This window comes from Strix aluco, chromosome 1 (genome assembly GCF_031877795.1).
Source record: "Strix aluco isolate bStrAlu1 chromosome 1, bStrAlu1.hap1, whole genome shotgun sequence".
Taxonomy (NCBI): Eukaryota; Metazoa; Chordata; class Aves; order Strigiformes; family Strigidae; genus Strix; species Strix aluco.
This window is the reverse complement of record NC_133931.1, coordinates 147,769,562-147,787,404: the sequence shown is the minus strand read 5'-3', so window position 1 is coordinate 147,787,404 and position 17,843 is coordinate 147,769,562. Positions and strand designations below refer to the sequence as shown.

General features: G+C 43.7%; 1 protein-coding gene across 4 annotated transcripts in view; it reads right to left on the bottom strand.

Annotated features, from left to right (window-relative positions):
* Positions 1-15,623, bottom strand: part of RBMS3 (RNA binding motif single stranded interacting protein 3) — a 712,154-nt gene extending 696,531 nt beyond the window's left edge. For 3 of the 4 annotated variants that reach the window (XM_074839161.1, XM_074839176.1, XM_074839186.1), the window contains exon 1: positions 14,599-14,867. In XM_074839161.1, coding sequence (XP_074695262.1) covers positions 14,599-14,778 — 180 coding nt within the window. In that variant the 5' untranslated portion in view covers positions 14,779-14,867. Of the gene's footprint in view, positions 1-14,598; positions 14,868-15,528 lie in introns of those variants that run through there. The other variant, XM_074839167.1, reaches the window with a different exon arrangement.
* Positions 15,624-17,843: the final 2,220 nt, after the last annotated feature.

The window sequence follows — 17,843 nt, the reverse complement described above, 5'->3', positions numbered from 1 at the left end:
TTAAGTTGTTGCCGCCAACAGGACCCTCACAATGGTGTTTCGATTGAAGCTAATCACAGAGAAGAGGTGTGCACATAAACACAAGAAAGAAAACTAATGCTTAGGTTAGAGCGAGCAGCCACCTGCCCTGTCCGTCACATTCACCTCTATTCACACGGTAATTGCTGTGCTCTCTGGAAAGCTGACTAGCCCCTTGATGATCTCAGAACACCTAGTTATTCCCTACTGAATCATTTTCAAAATTGGTAAATAATACAGCTAATATAAAAGGAGGGAATGTCAGACACTTCAGCCTCAGAGGCCTCACTTTCACCATAGGCAGAGACTCGGTGAATGCAGCTGAAATACACACAGCCAGTCCTAGTCACTGCTACAGCTGTGGTCCTGGCAGAGATGCCCCTTGTTCAGAATTCTTTGTGTCCACCCCATGTGTGTCCCCTTGACACTTCTCTATAACCTTCATTCCTCTTTTCCCACAGGGAAACATGCCGGCAGCCTCCTGCCCTCGGCTGCTCCATGCCAGCGGGATGTGCTAGCTGGATGGGCAGAGCTGCTGTGGGAAAGGCTTACGCAGAGCCCCACTTAGCTTCAAAACACCTTCCTGCCAGCTCACTTCCCCTGCCTAACTCCACTATCTATAGCTTTCAAATGCCTCCCCTTCATAATCACACCTCCTACTATTCTGGAGACTATTTTGTGGGAACGCTGAACATATTTGTTGGCTCACTGGCCCCTAGCACACTGACTGCTCATTCAATAACATTCACACAAGACTGGAAAAGACTTGTCATCCTCTTACTATCTGGCACTCCGTTACTAGCTTACTACTGTTTCCCTCTGCTGTACAGGTCCAAATTGGATGTCAGACACAGAAAAATGCCAGCAAAAGCTCTGGTTCACAGTCAGGAACCAGTCACCGGACAGAGTCCAAAACCAGACACACACTGGCACGTTACCATTAACACAAGGTTTGCCACGAGGAAGCCCTTTGCCATTCATCTTTCTGTCAGCGAGGACGGGGAAAAAATTGGGTTATTGCAATATTTTAAAATATTTGCAAGGTGCTTACATCCTATAGTGATGACATTGGTCAAAAACTCAGGCAGACACCAAGACAAACAGATTCTCCTGCTTCTGTAGCCAGGTCTTCTCAGGAGCAAATTCCCACGGAGATCACACAACTTACAGAGTAATTGTCTCCCAGTTGTCTAAATATTCAGGCAAGGAAGGAAGGGATTAGGTCCATAAGTCTGCCTGCTCACTAGCCAGCCTGCCAGGCACATCGGCCACCCAGTCCCATCCTTCCCACTGTCGGGTTCTGCAACTGATTGACTTTCCCAGACTCGGCACAGCCACAGCAAATACACCTGGGGCATTCCTGCCAGTGGCTGAATTGTCAGCTAAAATAATCACCTGGCTGTCACCAAGAGCAACGCAGGTAGGGCAAAGGGGAACCACCCAATACGCATGCTTTCAGTCGATATGGTAAACAGCTGACATATGGTAATTTTAAAGGGGTTGACATGCTGCAGCAATTATAAAAAGGCTGACACTCAGCTGAAAGAGCTGACAGTTGGAAGTTACGCCCTAGCACAAAAGAGAAAAAATGAAAGTGAAATGTGACTGAACTGTTGTTTTGCGTGCTCATATTTTGTTGACAAATGTATCTGTAGGTATAAGAATTCGGCCCTTTCTTAAGTGTCACCATCAGTTGCTGATAAAAAAGCAACCTGAATCTATTACAGATGTGTTACTCTTCAAACTGATGCTCCTGTGAGAGCGAGAGGACAAAGCATTCTGCTCTTATAAATCTATTGTGCAGGCTAAGGCTCTAGTATCAATAGCAACATTTGGCATTGTTACGCATCCCTTCTACATGGAAAAAGAGACTACTTGGAATTTGAAATACAGCATTATAATGAAATACCTCTTTAAACATATCACCCTAGGAAAATGCAAGTTTGCTGATGGTTTCAACTTTGAAATATTATTTTTTTTAAGGTGCTTCAAACCATTGTTCAGTTATTACACTAGCACTTTATATGAACTATCTACTACCAAAAATAGATTCAGGTTAGATATCACATCCCCAGCATACTTGTTTTACTGAGCTCTAAGACTGGTTTTGATATAGTAGGAAATACAATTTTACACTGTTGAAACATTATACTTAGTGCTAAATGCTAAATACATGTTTCATACAAGTATACGTGTTTCATTGTAGGAGCAATGTTTAAATACCTAGAGAGAGATGTTACTTGCCCCTCAAAAGCTCAGAATTGCAAGATCTTATCCTGCAAGTGTGCACCCCTGACTGTGAGACTGCAGTGAGTAATTTTATTTACAGTTACATTCGTTGTACACAATTGTCAGGTAATTCATATCAACTTTTGGAGTTTGAGTGCATCTGAAAACTCTGTGTAGATGCAGTTTCTTTTTTAGAAGCACCAAAGCATTTTCCAGCACAGAAACATACAAGAATGAAGTGGAAAATCTACAGCATTCTCCTGCTTCAAGGCAGAATAATTCCTAAGCCCAAACAAAATCTCATCAAGGGAGTTTCTGTCTTTTGTGTGGAATAAAGTAAGATTTGGACTATGCATGTTCAGTAAAATTGTTATTTTAACAAACTTTAAACACCCAGATTTATTTCAAACTACAACCTGTCCATGTTCCTTACTTTTTCTCCAAATGTGAAAATTACTCCCAAAATTATACTGGGCAAAGCAGTTCTCTTACAACCTTGAATTGCTTAAGATGCATGGAAGTGAGTTTCAATTTCTCATTCATGCTATAGCATGTCCTTCTCCTAGGTGTGTAAATATAAGAATCTTTTAAACTGCTAGAGCACTGACAACGCACATCTGAGTACCTCATCTGAGACTACTAATCCACCTTCCACTAGATTATATTTAACAATCTGTACCTCCCCACTCCCTCCTGCACAGTTCCTACTCATAACAAGTTTTACTTCGTTGTAAATCATTTCAAGAAGGTGAAATATAACATGCCTGTGAAAAAGTAGTGAACTTCCTTTGCCAGTAGGATACAAAATTCATCATTAGCCTACTATGAAATCAAAAATTAGATCTCAATTTTTAAAATTTTGTTAGCATATTAGAAGCACTTTTCCAAACTCTGTGTTTTTTAAATTTATTAACTTACTAGTCCTTTTGACCCTTGCACATCTGGGCTGATGCTAAAGTGCTCCAGCTGCTGTCAGAGAGATACAGTAATGCTCATGTCAAGGGTACAATCTCTGTCTTCTGTTCCTGAGTCCACAGAAGCACTGCCAGTGCATGCTGGCACCGGTTTGGAAGGAGATCAGGAAAGGGGACAGTAACAGACTATAGATCAGAGGTGACACTTTGTCCCCCACTATGGCCAGTATTGCACTGGCATCCAGTATCACCTGGACAGACCCAAAGAGTATTTCACCTATGGTTAATGTGCCCCCAGATACTTCAGATCAAGCAGCAGCCTGCCACACAAGCAGGTCCCATTCCCTTACACTTGCTAACAACAGAGGAGGATGGCTAAACTGCCTTGTTCTTCTCTTCCTTAACTTTACACTTAAATTTACTACTAGCTGCATTCACCCATTTTCTACTGTTTTGGCTTTAAAATGTTAGTTTTATTATTCTTGCCTAACTGTTGCATATATGCTTTTTCCCCATTATTTTATGAACAATTATAATACAACAAATCTTGGTTGGAAAAAGAACTTAGTATTTTCTGCCTTTACTCTGCACGATACATTTCTTTGTGCACAGAGTAGCACAGTGCATTTCTATACTTATCATTTGGTACCTCACCTTTTAAATTCTCTGCCGTGATGGCCACACCACCTTTCAGAGGTCTTGACCCTGACTGCTGAAGTCCTGTACTCCTCCTCACAATCTTCTGGGTAGCTGTGACAGCCTTTGCTGCAGCGTTAGAAAGGAACCCATGATGTACGAGAAAGCAATGACCACACTGCATGCTGAGACTATTGATATCACAGAACTGTGTGTCAGCAGGTACAACTGCTCTGACCTGCATCTTAAAAATGGCAAATGTTCTACCTATGATGGATTCATCTATAATTTTCCTTTGCGTAGGTGAGAAACAAGTCACCTGGATCAGCAAATAAGAGAGTAACGCTTTAGGCACCTGTTAACTGTTATATCACTGTGTCTTCCTTCCCCTAGTTCTTAGTAATAATAACATACCATAAATAATACAGAAATGCCTGTTATCTATGGTTATCTAATTTTAATGGCTCTGGTCTCTTCCACTTATTACCATCAGATGTGGATGTATGACTAAGAGGTGTCATGATTTGATCAGAGGTAACACGAACAGACAGTTGTGAAATGCAGACTGGCATTGCAGAATGACATCTTTTCATGGGCTTTGCTTGAACCTGCAGACAACACGGGCATTATGGAGAGTTCTGAGCTACTAGGAATAAAGCCACAGTCCACAGGATAGTGTGATCTAACAGATAGCCTGTTGTGAGGGTGTCAGTCTAACTCTAAAACAATAGCAGTTAGGTGACTGCACATTACTTGACCAGTTAGTAAGAAAGACCTTAGTAACTGTTCTGCATGCAACAGCATGCAAAAGGATACAACTATAAAACACTGCCTAAAGAGAGAAAGTTGGTGAGTCTTACCAACAGGCAGAACATGCACAGCAGAGACCAGACCAGACAGAGAAGCCAGAGCCTTGCTCCTGCCCTGAGCAATGTTGCCCAACACTGGGTGATTCCAGTTCTGAAGTAGATCTGGCTGATTATCTCATGACAGTCCTGTGGTATGACCCTTCTTGTACAGATTCCCTGAGCCACATTGACCTTGATCGCCTCTGACTCTCTAGCCTCCAAATGGTTTCTCTTAGAATTGATTAATCATTTATTTATCTTCTGTGTAGGGTCCATCCTCTTGACAAGTTCAAGAAGTGGCACGTTCAGTCCCCATTTTAAGGTCTTACGAGGCCGTGCTTTGCCTTAAGATGACACCACCAGGTGTCCACCGCATTAGCCACCTCCCTATTGTGGGAGGCAGACAAAGTCAGGTTCAGGATAAATGTCTGACCCTTTGTTACTGCCTTGCTCCTCTTGGTCTCTTGAAAACCTATATGGCTTTCCTTCCCATTAAGCTTGTGCATTTCCTCCCTTCTCCCTCTGGAAACACATTCATGGCCTCCTCCAAACTTAAGTGTTCTCCGTTTAAATAAAAATTTCCCCGAGTGCACAACAGGCACACTTTAACTGCACACACTTAAGTGACTACAGAACATCTGTGGATGTCTGTCTTTGAGGTCATGCCAGCAAGCTCACCATTTCCCTGCATCCATCTTAACAGCCATCTGATAACGGTGTGTCATTTCCTGCGTCACACTGCGTGTGCATGGATTTCGATGACAGTGTGGATGGTGGCTGCTCTGCTTAAAGCAGAAGTCAGTTTATCACTTGGAAATTTCAGCATGTCTCCCTGACACGGTAAAGCTGAAACACGCTTCCAGTTAAATCAGTTCAAACAGACGCACACACACACTTCTCGTTCTCTAAAAGTGGACTGATCTTCCTGAAATCATTTACTAGATCAGGGAAAATTTAGTCTAAGAGCACATCATATGAGAGTCATGGGAGAAATAAGACAGGACAAAAAATGGGGATTGTTTCACATCTAAGATCTGTGGGGATATCCTTTCTAGCCTGTCATATCTCAAACCCAACTAACTGAAATATTGTATCTGCTGCTTTGGCAAGGACTCGCTGTTGCCTTTTATTAGACATGAAGCGATAGGTGGGAGAGAGTGAGCCAATTAATTATTAAAAGTGGCTTTCACATACTTTGAAAGTCTGCACGTCCTCGAAGCACACTCAATAAAGTTAACAAGGCTAACCAGGGCGCTGTGTAATGTCTGTGAAGCCTAGATAGGTATTTTGAGAACTCTGCGAGATTCTGTTGTGTGCTTCCTTAACTCCACATGGACCCAATACACACTTCATAAAGGTCTTTTGTCTAAAATACGAACCGTACAACTCCTTCCTTCCAGTCCTACTCAAAAGTTGCTGTTTTCAATTAGCTTTCCAGCAAGGACTCTCTCTTTGCCCTCCACGCCACTCCCTTTCACTCTTAATTCACCTTATGAGCATAAGTTATTTACATCCTACCCCCACATAACATGCTCACCTGCCCATCTGTGAGGACTTGCAGTTATCCCTCCTGTGTTATGTCTGACTCACATGGTAACTACCTCAAGGTAATAACGTACTCTTTTTGAATCCTCAGCAAAGCACAATGCGTATTTATTATACTACAGTTAGTATCAAATGACTACTAAATATAACAGCTACAACAATTACCTTTGGTAGATACTAGCCCTTTAACTTCCTTTGCACAAAGACTTATCTTGAGCATGTTTGGGTCCAAAAAGAGATTTTCTGCTGGGGGCTCCTGGAAATGAGTATAGATTCAGTAGTAACCTCAGTGAGACAACCATCATTAGTTAATAGCAAAGAAGAGGTGTCAATGAGGGACCGGTTGAAATCAGTTAACACAGACCCTATGGTAACAGAAGAAGCATAGGTTCCACACCATTTTATTTTCATTCTCCAGTCAATGATAACAATTCTTTGCAGATGGTCTAGAACTAAATGGGGAAATACTCATTTTATCTCCCTGCAGTATTTTCAGTTGTTGATCACATTATCACTTTGAACAACTTGTGTAGAACTTCTTTTTGGAAAGAATAAACTCTGACACGATAGGCCAAGGCATTCATGTTCAATGGAATGAACTCAAAAGCCCGGGAACAGTAAGTATATTAACCAAGCTTTGGGGCTTGAATCTAATTTTTATTCACCCAACACTTGTTTTTCAGTCAAGGAAACTACTTCTATTCTGCTTCTATAACAAGATTGGTCTTCACTTAATAGAATGTATAATGAAAATAACAGCTGTATTTAAACACATGGCAGAAATCATTAGGCATGGAAGAATTACTCTTTTTCTAGTAAATCATGGCTGTCTAACAAATTTTATACACGACGGTTCTTGTCCATACTATAAGCCAAATTGTGTCTTCTTTTATCCCAGTTAAGATGCACTGGTTACTGTAATTCCTGGAACAATTCATATTCCCCTTATAGCTCAGAATGCAATGTGGGGAAATGAAACAAAACAGAAGTTTTCATTATAGACAGAGGGAATTCCAGACCCATGGAGAAAGGATGAGGAGTGAGGAAGGAAAGAAACTACTGCAGAATACTTAATATCTGTAATATATTTCAGATCTGTCCTTTTGTCTTCTACATGTTTAAATATCACATTAGAACCTGATCTGAGCACTACTTTTATAGGAATTATCATCAGTGCTCCTGTTGCCATTTTTCCTATTTACAGCTGTAGTCCCATTTTATTTACTATTTGGGTATTTTCTGAGACAGGTTGTTAGAAACTAATAACTCTGCTGAGAGTGCGCAACTTTTTATACCCTTACTGGATAATTACTACTGGCAGCTAGTCAGTACAGAAATCCACCTAGCACAAGCTGCTGGGAAATAATCCCAGTCACTATGTGAGCAGCACGGCTACAGCCAGGCAGAGAACAACCAAATATGGAACCAAACAAAAACCGAACCACTTCACACATCAGTAACTGTACTTCCATCTTAGCTCTGAGCAATTAAGTAAACTTTAACCTCAGTATAGTAAGAATTACTGTGCCGTGAGGGTGCAGTATGACACAGTAAGCTTTTACCACGGACAGAGATGGTCTAAAAACACTGTGAGCATCTAGCAAAACACTGGGAATAGCATGCAACAACATGGGTATTGTTCTTTTCTAGCTTCATTGATTATCCATTGTTTGAAGCCTCAGATTCGTTACAAGCTGGCACTCAACCCTTGGACAGGAATTCCTGTGAATACTGGGCTTTTGAGAACAAGCTCTATGTAAGTGGGAAGGATATGCCATGCACTGGCCAAGCTCTGGGCTGCCATGTGCAGGCCTGAATAGGGCTGCTTTCCAGTCTCAGCACACAGGCATGAACACATACCGCTACATCTGAGTCAAGGCACCGTCCCAACTGCTCAAGAGGAGATAACAATGCCCTTTTCAGTGCTACATCTTCCTCCGAGTAGGAATCCTCACAACCCTTCTGCAGCCAAGACAAATTTGCCTTTAGCCAGAGAGCCAGTTCTGTGTCTTCTGCATACAAAATTTGTGGTTGTGCTTCCGATGACTCAAGAGTGTTATTTAGTTCCCACCCATGATGTTCATTGTTTATGTCCCTGGATTTGTTACCTAATCAACTACATATGCACTTAATTTCACTTTGGAATAACTCTAAGTAGTACTTACTTTTCACAAAACCTCTGCATTACATTGAATATTTCTGTGTTTACCCCAGAAACCAGTCAGAGTGTGATCAGCTTTTCAAGCTTCATCCGCTTATTGATCAGTTAGTTGAAAAATTTAAACAGCTGTTTGTTCTTTGCCAAAACATTTCTCATGCAATTTATTTAAGGGGATAACTATTTTAAATAGCATATTTTTCTTTCAGAAGTCCCAGTATTGTGTAAGATTTTAAAGAATCATTCATATGCACTATCATGTATGTTGTTTTAGTACAGACACAGGCAAAGCGCAGAAGTCAGTTCCTCTCCAACTTTATGCTTTAACTCTAACGTAAAACCAGTGCTAGACCTCATTCTCCACATTCCAGATTCTCAATATGCCACCTGAAAATAAATACATTTTAAATGTGTAGTTACTCTACTTAAGGTAAAATTCTTCCCCATATCAGTAAAAGGAATTCTCAGAATATGAGATAAAAAGTAATTTTGGAGCTATGAAAATTACAAGCCTGATTCCCAATATCTCTTCTCCTTATGGATTCTCTGATGTCTAATAAAATACGAGTTTATTAGTCTTGCCTTCAGTTGCGGTACTAACAGTTTCTCTCTTTTTCTCTATTCTTCTCATCTGCTTATTTTTGTAATAAAGGCACAATCCTAGGTTCATCTAAGATTCTCTCACTAGAAGGCAAGAGGAGTGTGAGGTGTGAGAGGCAGAGTACATCAAATGCATGGAAATGCATAAGTAGAGCTGCCTGCAAAGTAGGGTTTTCAGTTCACAGTGAATTTCCTCTTTTTGATTTTTTTTTTAATCTGAATTTTTTTTTATTCTCCTCAAAGCAGATGGCCCCTGGGCCTTTCTCACTAAAACAGGTTAATGGCATGGTTAATAGCTTTGCTACCCACAGCAGCAACACAAAGGACCAAAACCTCCCTTCCAGAGGCACCTGCCAGGCACCGTGGCTCTGTGCAGCCGTTCCAGGTAGATGCATCTGGGAGCCTCCCCACACCGCCAGGAGTTAGAGCCTTCCCTGGAGCTGTGGCCTGGGACTCTGCAGGACAAACAACCAAATATGAGGTACTCAGCACGTCTTGGCTCTGTGGCTTTGGGACAGACTCACTACCCAGACAGCCACCAGGCTCTGGGAACTCTCTAAGAACAGGGTGCTAGCACAGAATATTCTTCTTTTTCAGACCATTTCATCAGGAAGACACTGAACTATGCAGATCAATACCAATATCATGATGGCCCACAGCATGGTAGGGAGCAGCTTAAGAATGAAGAATAGGTGCTTAAAAGTGGACGTGAAAAAGACAGAGTTGATGTTGCTGGGCTGAGGAATGATTTCTGAAACATTCTTAACAATGAGTTAGAGAAAGACCCATTCTTCTCCAGCTCTGTCCACACTTTAAAGATGCACTGGGATTTCTGTCTGACATCAAACTCTCAATAGCAATAGCCGCAAGTCAAGTTTTCTGCTGCCTCTGAGTGGCTGCAAATTTGCCCATCCGATCAGACAATGGCCTGACCTTGAGTGTTCATGCCTGCATTACATCTTGGCAGGACCATAGCCCATGATACACCTGGCACAACCTTCAGTACTTGGGAAACTCCAGCTAATACAAGGTGTTGCATTTTATACAAGTGTCGGGAGAAGTTGCTACCATCAGCAACTGGTAGTGTTGTCTAGCTCTGCCTTCTTTGTACCACACACTCCAGACTTGTTCCCTTTATCCACTACTGATTTCAGTTTCAGCTTTTGGATCTTAACTTCAAGTTGCTCAATGGGCTGGGTCCAGGTTATCTGAAAAAACACCTAAACCTCCAGGAAAAAGACATTGGTTGACAATTACTCTCCTGTGCACAGTGGAACTGCCTAAGGTAAGATAAGCACATCTGACCTGAGACTGGAGTGATCAGCCCCCAAAAAGAAATTTCCCACCATCTGCTTCAAGCATAAACTGCATTTCTTAGGCCTTCTCTAAATGTAAACACATAGTAACACATGGCTTTTCAAACCAAACAAAACTACATACATAAGAGAAATTATTAAAAAATAATTGCCCCTGAAGAGTCTTCCACTCTTCCTGACCTACCACTTGTGAAGGATGAGTGAACCACCATATTGTTGACAGCAGTAGTCCTGTAAATACGCTAGCAGAAGGCTTTCAGAACTGACGATTAGACCAGATCATGTGTACAGCAGAACAGAATTCCCAAGTTAATAGCAAGTGCCTTTCCCCAAAGCACTCAGCATTTCCCCTCTAGAAACTCACACCTGGGTACCACTTTCACACAGCGATATCACAGGTGAGCATTCTGGGAAATAACATACAAAGAAGCCCACAAAACACTTCAGAACTCTTATATCAAACACTGGCAAATTGTTTTTGAACCAGAATACAATGTACCCAGCCCAGATAGGCTTGCTTTTGCTGTAACCTTAGCGTGCTCATTTCCATGTAAATACACAGAAAGTTCTTCACCTTGGAGCTACTTCAAAGGGGGTTTTGTATCTGGAATGGAGGTATAGAGTGAAAGCTCTGGGTGTGCTTGTAAATCATTTGTGCTAAATGATCTGTGCAAACCTCAGACATACAGAGGTTATCCTCAGTGGAAAACAAAATAAAATGCTCTTATTTGGGTATATAGCGTTACATTACCAAATCCGTACCTAGGACCAACTTCTGGAGGACTTGGGGTCTACACAGTACTTTGGAAACACTGTAACACACTGGCTGTAGCTAGGGGCTTGAAAGTCCTAACTCAGGGTACCACCACCCCTGGGAAAATTCTGGTCATAACGTCAGCTGTGATGAATGTCACCCATAGTCACCAATCTGCAAAGGAATTACAAAGCTGCTTTCAACTGTCAAACTGCTTCCTACACTGATCCTTGCAAAGATGCTATCGCTCCAATATAAGCTGGAAAGAATCCTTGGCAAAATTTGTGGGCCCGTGTCCCTTTGCACCAATCCACGGAGTGGCAAGACAGTGCAACAGCCCACCCGCACAACCTGTCACAGGCATCAGCTGCACCTCCAGCCAGGAATAAACAGCCAGGGTTGCATGTTGTTCTCTCCCCCAGTCACCCACTTTGCCATACTGGAGAATGTCAACATGCTGCTGTACATAGGGTTAGACCTACATGCTTTTAACTAAAATAACAGAAAACATTGTAGAAGTGTTGAAAAATATTTTCTGATGCGTTTTGCTTTAAGAGAAAAAAATAGTATCCTTATAGAGTCAACCATCTTCTAAATCTTACACTCTACTATTTCCGCTTAATTTTCTCCCACCTAAATGGCAGCTATGCTTTAAAGCACCAAGTACTGTATACTTAACAAATTATAAAGTCAATCTTCATAATTTCTCTTCTCATACACTGAGATGGTTTCAACACAGAAGGATATATATATATATATGGGAGGTAACCTAGGTCTTCCTCCAACAAAGCACTTAAGCATACACTTCAGCATGTCAGCATCCCAGCTGAAGACAATGGGATATATTTCAAGTTATGCACATGTTTCACAATTTTATTGAAATTCAAAGACAAATAAAAAATGAACATACAGCAGAAAAAAAAATCCTTATAATGACGCTGTGGCAGTACCTCTACTGAAATTCCATAGAATTAGGAAAATACTTCCTTCTGTTAATTCAGCAATGTTCCTTTTGGAGGCTGTGACAAAAAATAGCTTTATTAGAGCATAAATTTGACCCAGCTCCATTTAAACAGAAGCAAAAACTCTTTTTTCCTTCAGTGGAAATGGAGTTCAGTGATAAAATATAAGACTTTTTATAATTGAAGCATGATCCCAGAAAACAAGTCCTGACAGTGGAATCATAAGATGTTGTCAAATCTTAGTATTTAGTTATCCGTAAGTATATACATGTCAGGAAATCAGGTTGTAATGTCCTTTACAATTTTCACGTAGAGCGCTTACACTTCTAGGATGTATCAAAGCGCGTCTGACATTTGTTTAAGGGTCAAATAAACAATGGTACTGTTATTTCAATCCATTTAGAAAGTTCTTGGATGATGTTTCCAGCAACACTTGGGTTTTGTTTTGTGGTTGGAATGTTTTTTTCACAATAATGTTGGATTTTACTATCTTTTTAATGGGTTTTCCCCTTCTCATCACATTTCTGGTGCCACTATTTCACCAGATACCTGAAATACTTCTACACTAATAAGAAGTACTGGTTGTCCTGGGACAACATCCAGAAAAGATACATACATTTAGGGAGGTTTGAAATATCACAGCACTTCCCAAAAATGTAAGTTAGTCATTGTAACCACCTTGGCAACGGCAAGCCTGGAAAAGCTGATAGTGGATTTAGAAAAAGGAACGTATCGCAGCACTTTAGCATGGCTACAACTAGGACCAAAAAAGGTAGCATTTTTGTTTCTGTGTCCAGAAAATGCCGGCGAATAGAGAATAAAACGGTGCAATACTGAGGTATCTAAACACGTTAATTAGCCACAGCGTAGAGAATGAGGCCTCCTCTAGTGTTCATGCACCTTCAGTCATAGCTTGTTTGCCTTCCTCATGTCCACGATCGGTAAAACATTAGAAAGACTGCGTGGCACGTCAGAAAGTAACTATTGAGCAGGGATTTCTGCTGATGGCAGGGGTTTTAAATGCTCAAGGCACTGGCACAACCAACTCGTGTAAATGGCAACCTTGGCTCTACATTTTAATTATTTTGAAATAAAAGCATTTTAAGTTCCAGTAAGTAACACAATGCGAGGAAGGGATGCTAGATACAATCATCACACACACACAAATCATTTAGCTACGTACAGTAACATGCAGTCCCGACAGAATTAAATATTCATAAACTCAAGGGAGATGAAATTCTGTGTTCATCTGTCACAATATGTAAACCAGCAGTTATCATTTCTGAAATAAAGCCCTTGTATCCACCTTATTAAACTGTGCAGGCCCTGTTTCAGTCATCAGTCGTTGATACTCTCTTTAATTAAAACAGTGGGACAGATTTTACCAAACAGTAATGAACCTAGAAGTACAGGAGGTAAATACTACCAACTTGGGGTCTCCAGTTAGAGATACCATTTTTTCAAAACACCTTGTATTCCTCATGATAATTGCAACTCTAGTCATGCCAATATGCGGTGTGACATAGTTGTTGCATGAATTTATTGCATTGCTGGTTTACATTCCTTCATTGTGTTACTGTTCTCTTACACATCTGTAGCAAAACCAAACTATAGTAAAACTAGTTGAAGAAACACGGCTCAAATCCTGTACATGGCAACACTTCTTTTTTTCATTTACGCTAGGCTTATGATCTGTTTGGGGGGGGATCTGTCCATTCAGAGAATTGCTCAGATTTCAATGAAAAATGAACGGATGTGTTTTACGGTCTGGCACACACGGATCACTCCTTGCAACAATCACCGTATTAGGATGAAACTTCGACATAAATGTCCCTGCCTATCGCAGACCTACTGCCACAGCCGAATTCATCGGCTTCGGTTTGGTAAAGCCACGCCGAGAAAAATGAATGGAAATGAAGACAGTGCCCACAGACAAAAGCACTGATCAATGCACTCCGCTGACATTATCTTAACGGCAACCTTTCTCCATGCCATTCTCCCTACTTTCCGATTCTTCCAGCAGCAGACACGTCCGCACTAAAGGCTGCGATCTGACCCATTTCTCGCCGAACTCTGTCACCCCCAGGTTCTCCCTCGGCAGCGAGCAGCCGGCGTCCCCCGGTCCACAATGACACAGCAGGGCTGGAGGGACACGGCGCCGGGCTCCTTCCCCCAGGTGACCGGAGAACCGAGGCGCGGGGAGGGGAGCGGCGGGGAGCGCCGGCCCTGCCGGCACCGGCCCCGCGAAGTGAGGTAAACTTTCGCGGCGGCACCTGGGCCGCCGCCCGCCGCGCCGCTCCCGCAGGGCGGGCGGAACAATGCCCGGCGCCCCGGGCCCGGCGGCGGCCCCGCGCCTCCCCGCCCCGCCGCCCCCGTGTCCTCAGACAACCCCCGCCGCCGCCCCCCCGCCCCCCCTCCCGCCTCCCTCCCTCCCTCCCTCCCTCCCGCCGCCGCGCTGACAAAGGGCGGTGCGGGGCTGCCCGCGGCGGCGCGGCCGCGGCCGGGCGGGAGCGGAGCGGAGCGGAGCGGAGCCGCCGCCGCCCGCCCCCCGCCCCGCCGAGCGCGGCCCCGGGCAGCGGCCCCTCCGGCCGGCGGCGGCGGCGGCGGAGCGGACCTACCTTTTTGTCCTCTTTCTCGCCGCCGTGCCTCCGCTCCGGGTGGCCGCTGTCGGCGGCGGGGGCCGGCTCGGCGGGCTGCCCATCGCGGTGGTGCGGGCGCTGGTGCGGGCAGCCGCCAGACCCCGCCGCCGGGGGGATGGGCTCCGGGCACGGAGAAACTCCCTTAACATCCATCTCCATCTTCCAGTTCACTGTATGGCGAGACAAAAGCAGGCAAACACTTTCCGCCACCCCGCGTCTTTCTTGTGCTTTCCTTTCTCCCTCTTTTCTTTTTTCCTTCTTTCTTTCCTTTTTTTCCCCTTCCTTCCTTTCTCCCTCCCTCCCTCCCTCGCTTCCTTCCTTCCTCCCTTCCTTTTTCCCCCCTCAGGAGGCCGTGACACGCATGGCTCTGGCCGCCGCTGCTGCACCGATCCGGCGGCTGCAATTCTCCCCTCGATCCTCCAGACTTTTGTATCCAGCGTGTGTGTGTGTGTATGTCTGTGTGTGTGTGTGTGCGCGCGTGTGTGTGTGTAAGAGTGAGTGGGGGGGTGGGGGGGGTGCGGGTGCGTGTGGGTGCGGGTGCGCGCGTGTCCTTGGCACGACGGCCTTCAATCGCCCCGAACCAGCAAACGCGAACTAAGCAGATCTCTCGCCACGAAGAGCAACTCCCGGCCCCAGCCTAATCGTGGCGGTTATTGACTTTACGCTATCGGTGTCCCAGGCCCGGACAAGCCCTTCTGGCCGCAGCCCTTTGAACAAAGTTAACTGGAGGGAGCCGAGCCCGGGGAGGGGGTGGGGGCGAGGGGAAGCCACCGGGGTTTAACACGGGGGAACTGACAATAACCCGGTAATGTCAAGTAAAAGTTAAACCTCCCCCTTCCTCCCCTCCCCCTCCCCTCTCCACATCCCAGGCAAGCGCAATACAGCAAAGCAAAACAAGCGATTTCAGACCTGTGCAAGGTGCTGGTGGCGAGAAGAGACGAGCATTTACCCGATTGTTGCTTTTATTTTATTTTCCCCTCGCCTCCCCCCCAGCACCACCCGCTATTGCAAATGTGGGCTCCTTGATGTTAATCTCCTCTCCGCGGTCTGAGCGTATGTGTGTGCCTGGAGCTCCCTCTCGCTCAGGCTGCCAGCGCCACGCAGCACTGCACAAGGAGAACTGGAGTAAGGAGAAAAACAAGAGCAAATCCAGGCTGGAAAGCTAAATCAGGACCAGCCACCGGCTCTCCGATTTTATCAATGCAAATAGAAGAAGAGAAAGGGAAAAAAATCGCGGGTAAGCTGCTAAATCAGTCGTGACGGCAGCGTGCACACGATTATTTTATGCCTCGTGCTAGCTTCCTTCTCAGACTGAAGTTAGACATGGTGGGGAAAAATGCAATCTCATTAAGAGTGTTTTATACCAAAACAAGAATTTCCTTAGTGGCACCGGAGCCGAGCCAACTCTTCAGCTCTTCCCCTTTGCATTTTGAAGAGATGAATGGTGAGCGGAGACCCAATCGCTCTTAAATCAGGACACCATCAGGTGACCAGTCTGCACTTCTAAATATAACAGCACATTGTCCTGAGGAGCAGCTGCTCTGAAAGTTAACTGGAAACATCTACCGAGAGCCTGCAGTGTCAAGATCCGTATCTGATCCGTACCCGATCTGCCTGATGCATGTGCTGACCTCTCCCATAGCAGCTACCCGCTCCGCAGAGCCAAATCCTCAGGAGCTGATCTACTTTTGACCGGGAGAGAACCTATCCCAGGGCATTTCAGGAAGCAGGTGACTATCAGGTATTACATGATGCCCTTTCATTCCTCACCTTGGGTTCCGTTATTCCCCAACAGGGTTGTTACTGTGGGAACCTGAACGCATCTTATTGCAACAATGTATCTGGACAAAGGGCAGGGGCTGATCTCATAATAGAGAAAAAAAAAAGTCTTTGACACACACCAAATCTGTACTTTTAAAATACGCATCTCTAAAGATCCTTTACTATTATTCTCAAAGCATGTCAAGTATTTGCAGGACCTGCTGTCTTCTCCGATTGGTGCAAACAAGGAGCATTTCTATTGAAACTATCAGCATCAACGTTTAAAATTGAGGTAAATAATAAGACAATCAAGCCCTGAATATTAAAGTTTATAATCAAATACTTTAGACTACTTACAATCATTTATTTATAATCATTTAAATATAGTCTACATTTTGGGGTGGAAGGATTTAAATGTTCTGGATACTCATATAGTTTTAGCCTCATTAGCAAAAAGCAATACTAACTGCAGACAGACACTTTTGGGGGCATGTCTTTGCACAGCCACAATGGCTGCAGAACACGTACACAGGTGGACTTTGCTGCAGGACTGCCCAGAGCACAGCAATGAGCCCACAGAGATGACAAGCCACCCCCAGTCCAGTCCCCTGCGCAGTCACCGCCTCCCTCCACACACAACGGTGCATACAAGGAACAAAATTCTGTGTTCAAGCGCTCTTCCATTTTGGGTGAAAGTACTTCCAATACCACAGGTTGGAAAATGGCAAGATAAAAGGGAAAATAAAAATACTGTTCATTCAGGCGCTGCAGTGTACACTTGCAAAATTACTGATAAATGACACAGAAACCTTCCCATGGTGGGTAATACCAAAGAATCCTGTTAGAAAATAATAATTCCCAATCTACCATCTCCAGATCTGTAAAGTAAAATTCAAAGCAAAACCAAACCATCTAAAAATAGAGAAAAGCTAACCCAAATACAAACACTTCACCATGTGCTCTAAAGCTTACTGGAGCTGGACATTGGCAGAGAACCAAGGAAAACTAATTCCAGAGATGGGGGCCCTTGACTCAGAAAGCTCTGCTCCTAATCCAAGAGTTTAACCCCCCAAACCAATAGAAACTTCTTAAATGGTTTGAGTGAACATGATCACACGTAAGAAGAGAAGGGCAGGCCCTAGGCTATATGAAAGTCAGTACAAAGATTTGTACTTGGCTGCTGAAGTTCAAATTTCCCTTTCTTTCCTCTTTTTCCCCATCTTTCCTTTTTGTGTTGCAAAAGATTTACAATACTATTGAAAAAATAAAATTATTACAAAAAATTCATCACAATAGTGTGCTCCCAGTTCTCTGCACGAACAAGGTTTCTGCCCAGCTGCTGTTATTCAGTGGATTTTAAAAGAATCCTAAGTAGAACATATTTTGTCAGGCTAAGGTAAAGGTCTGAATAATCATCCCAAATTTCTGTGAGAGGAAATAATGGTCTTCAGGTCAAACATACT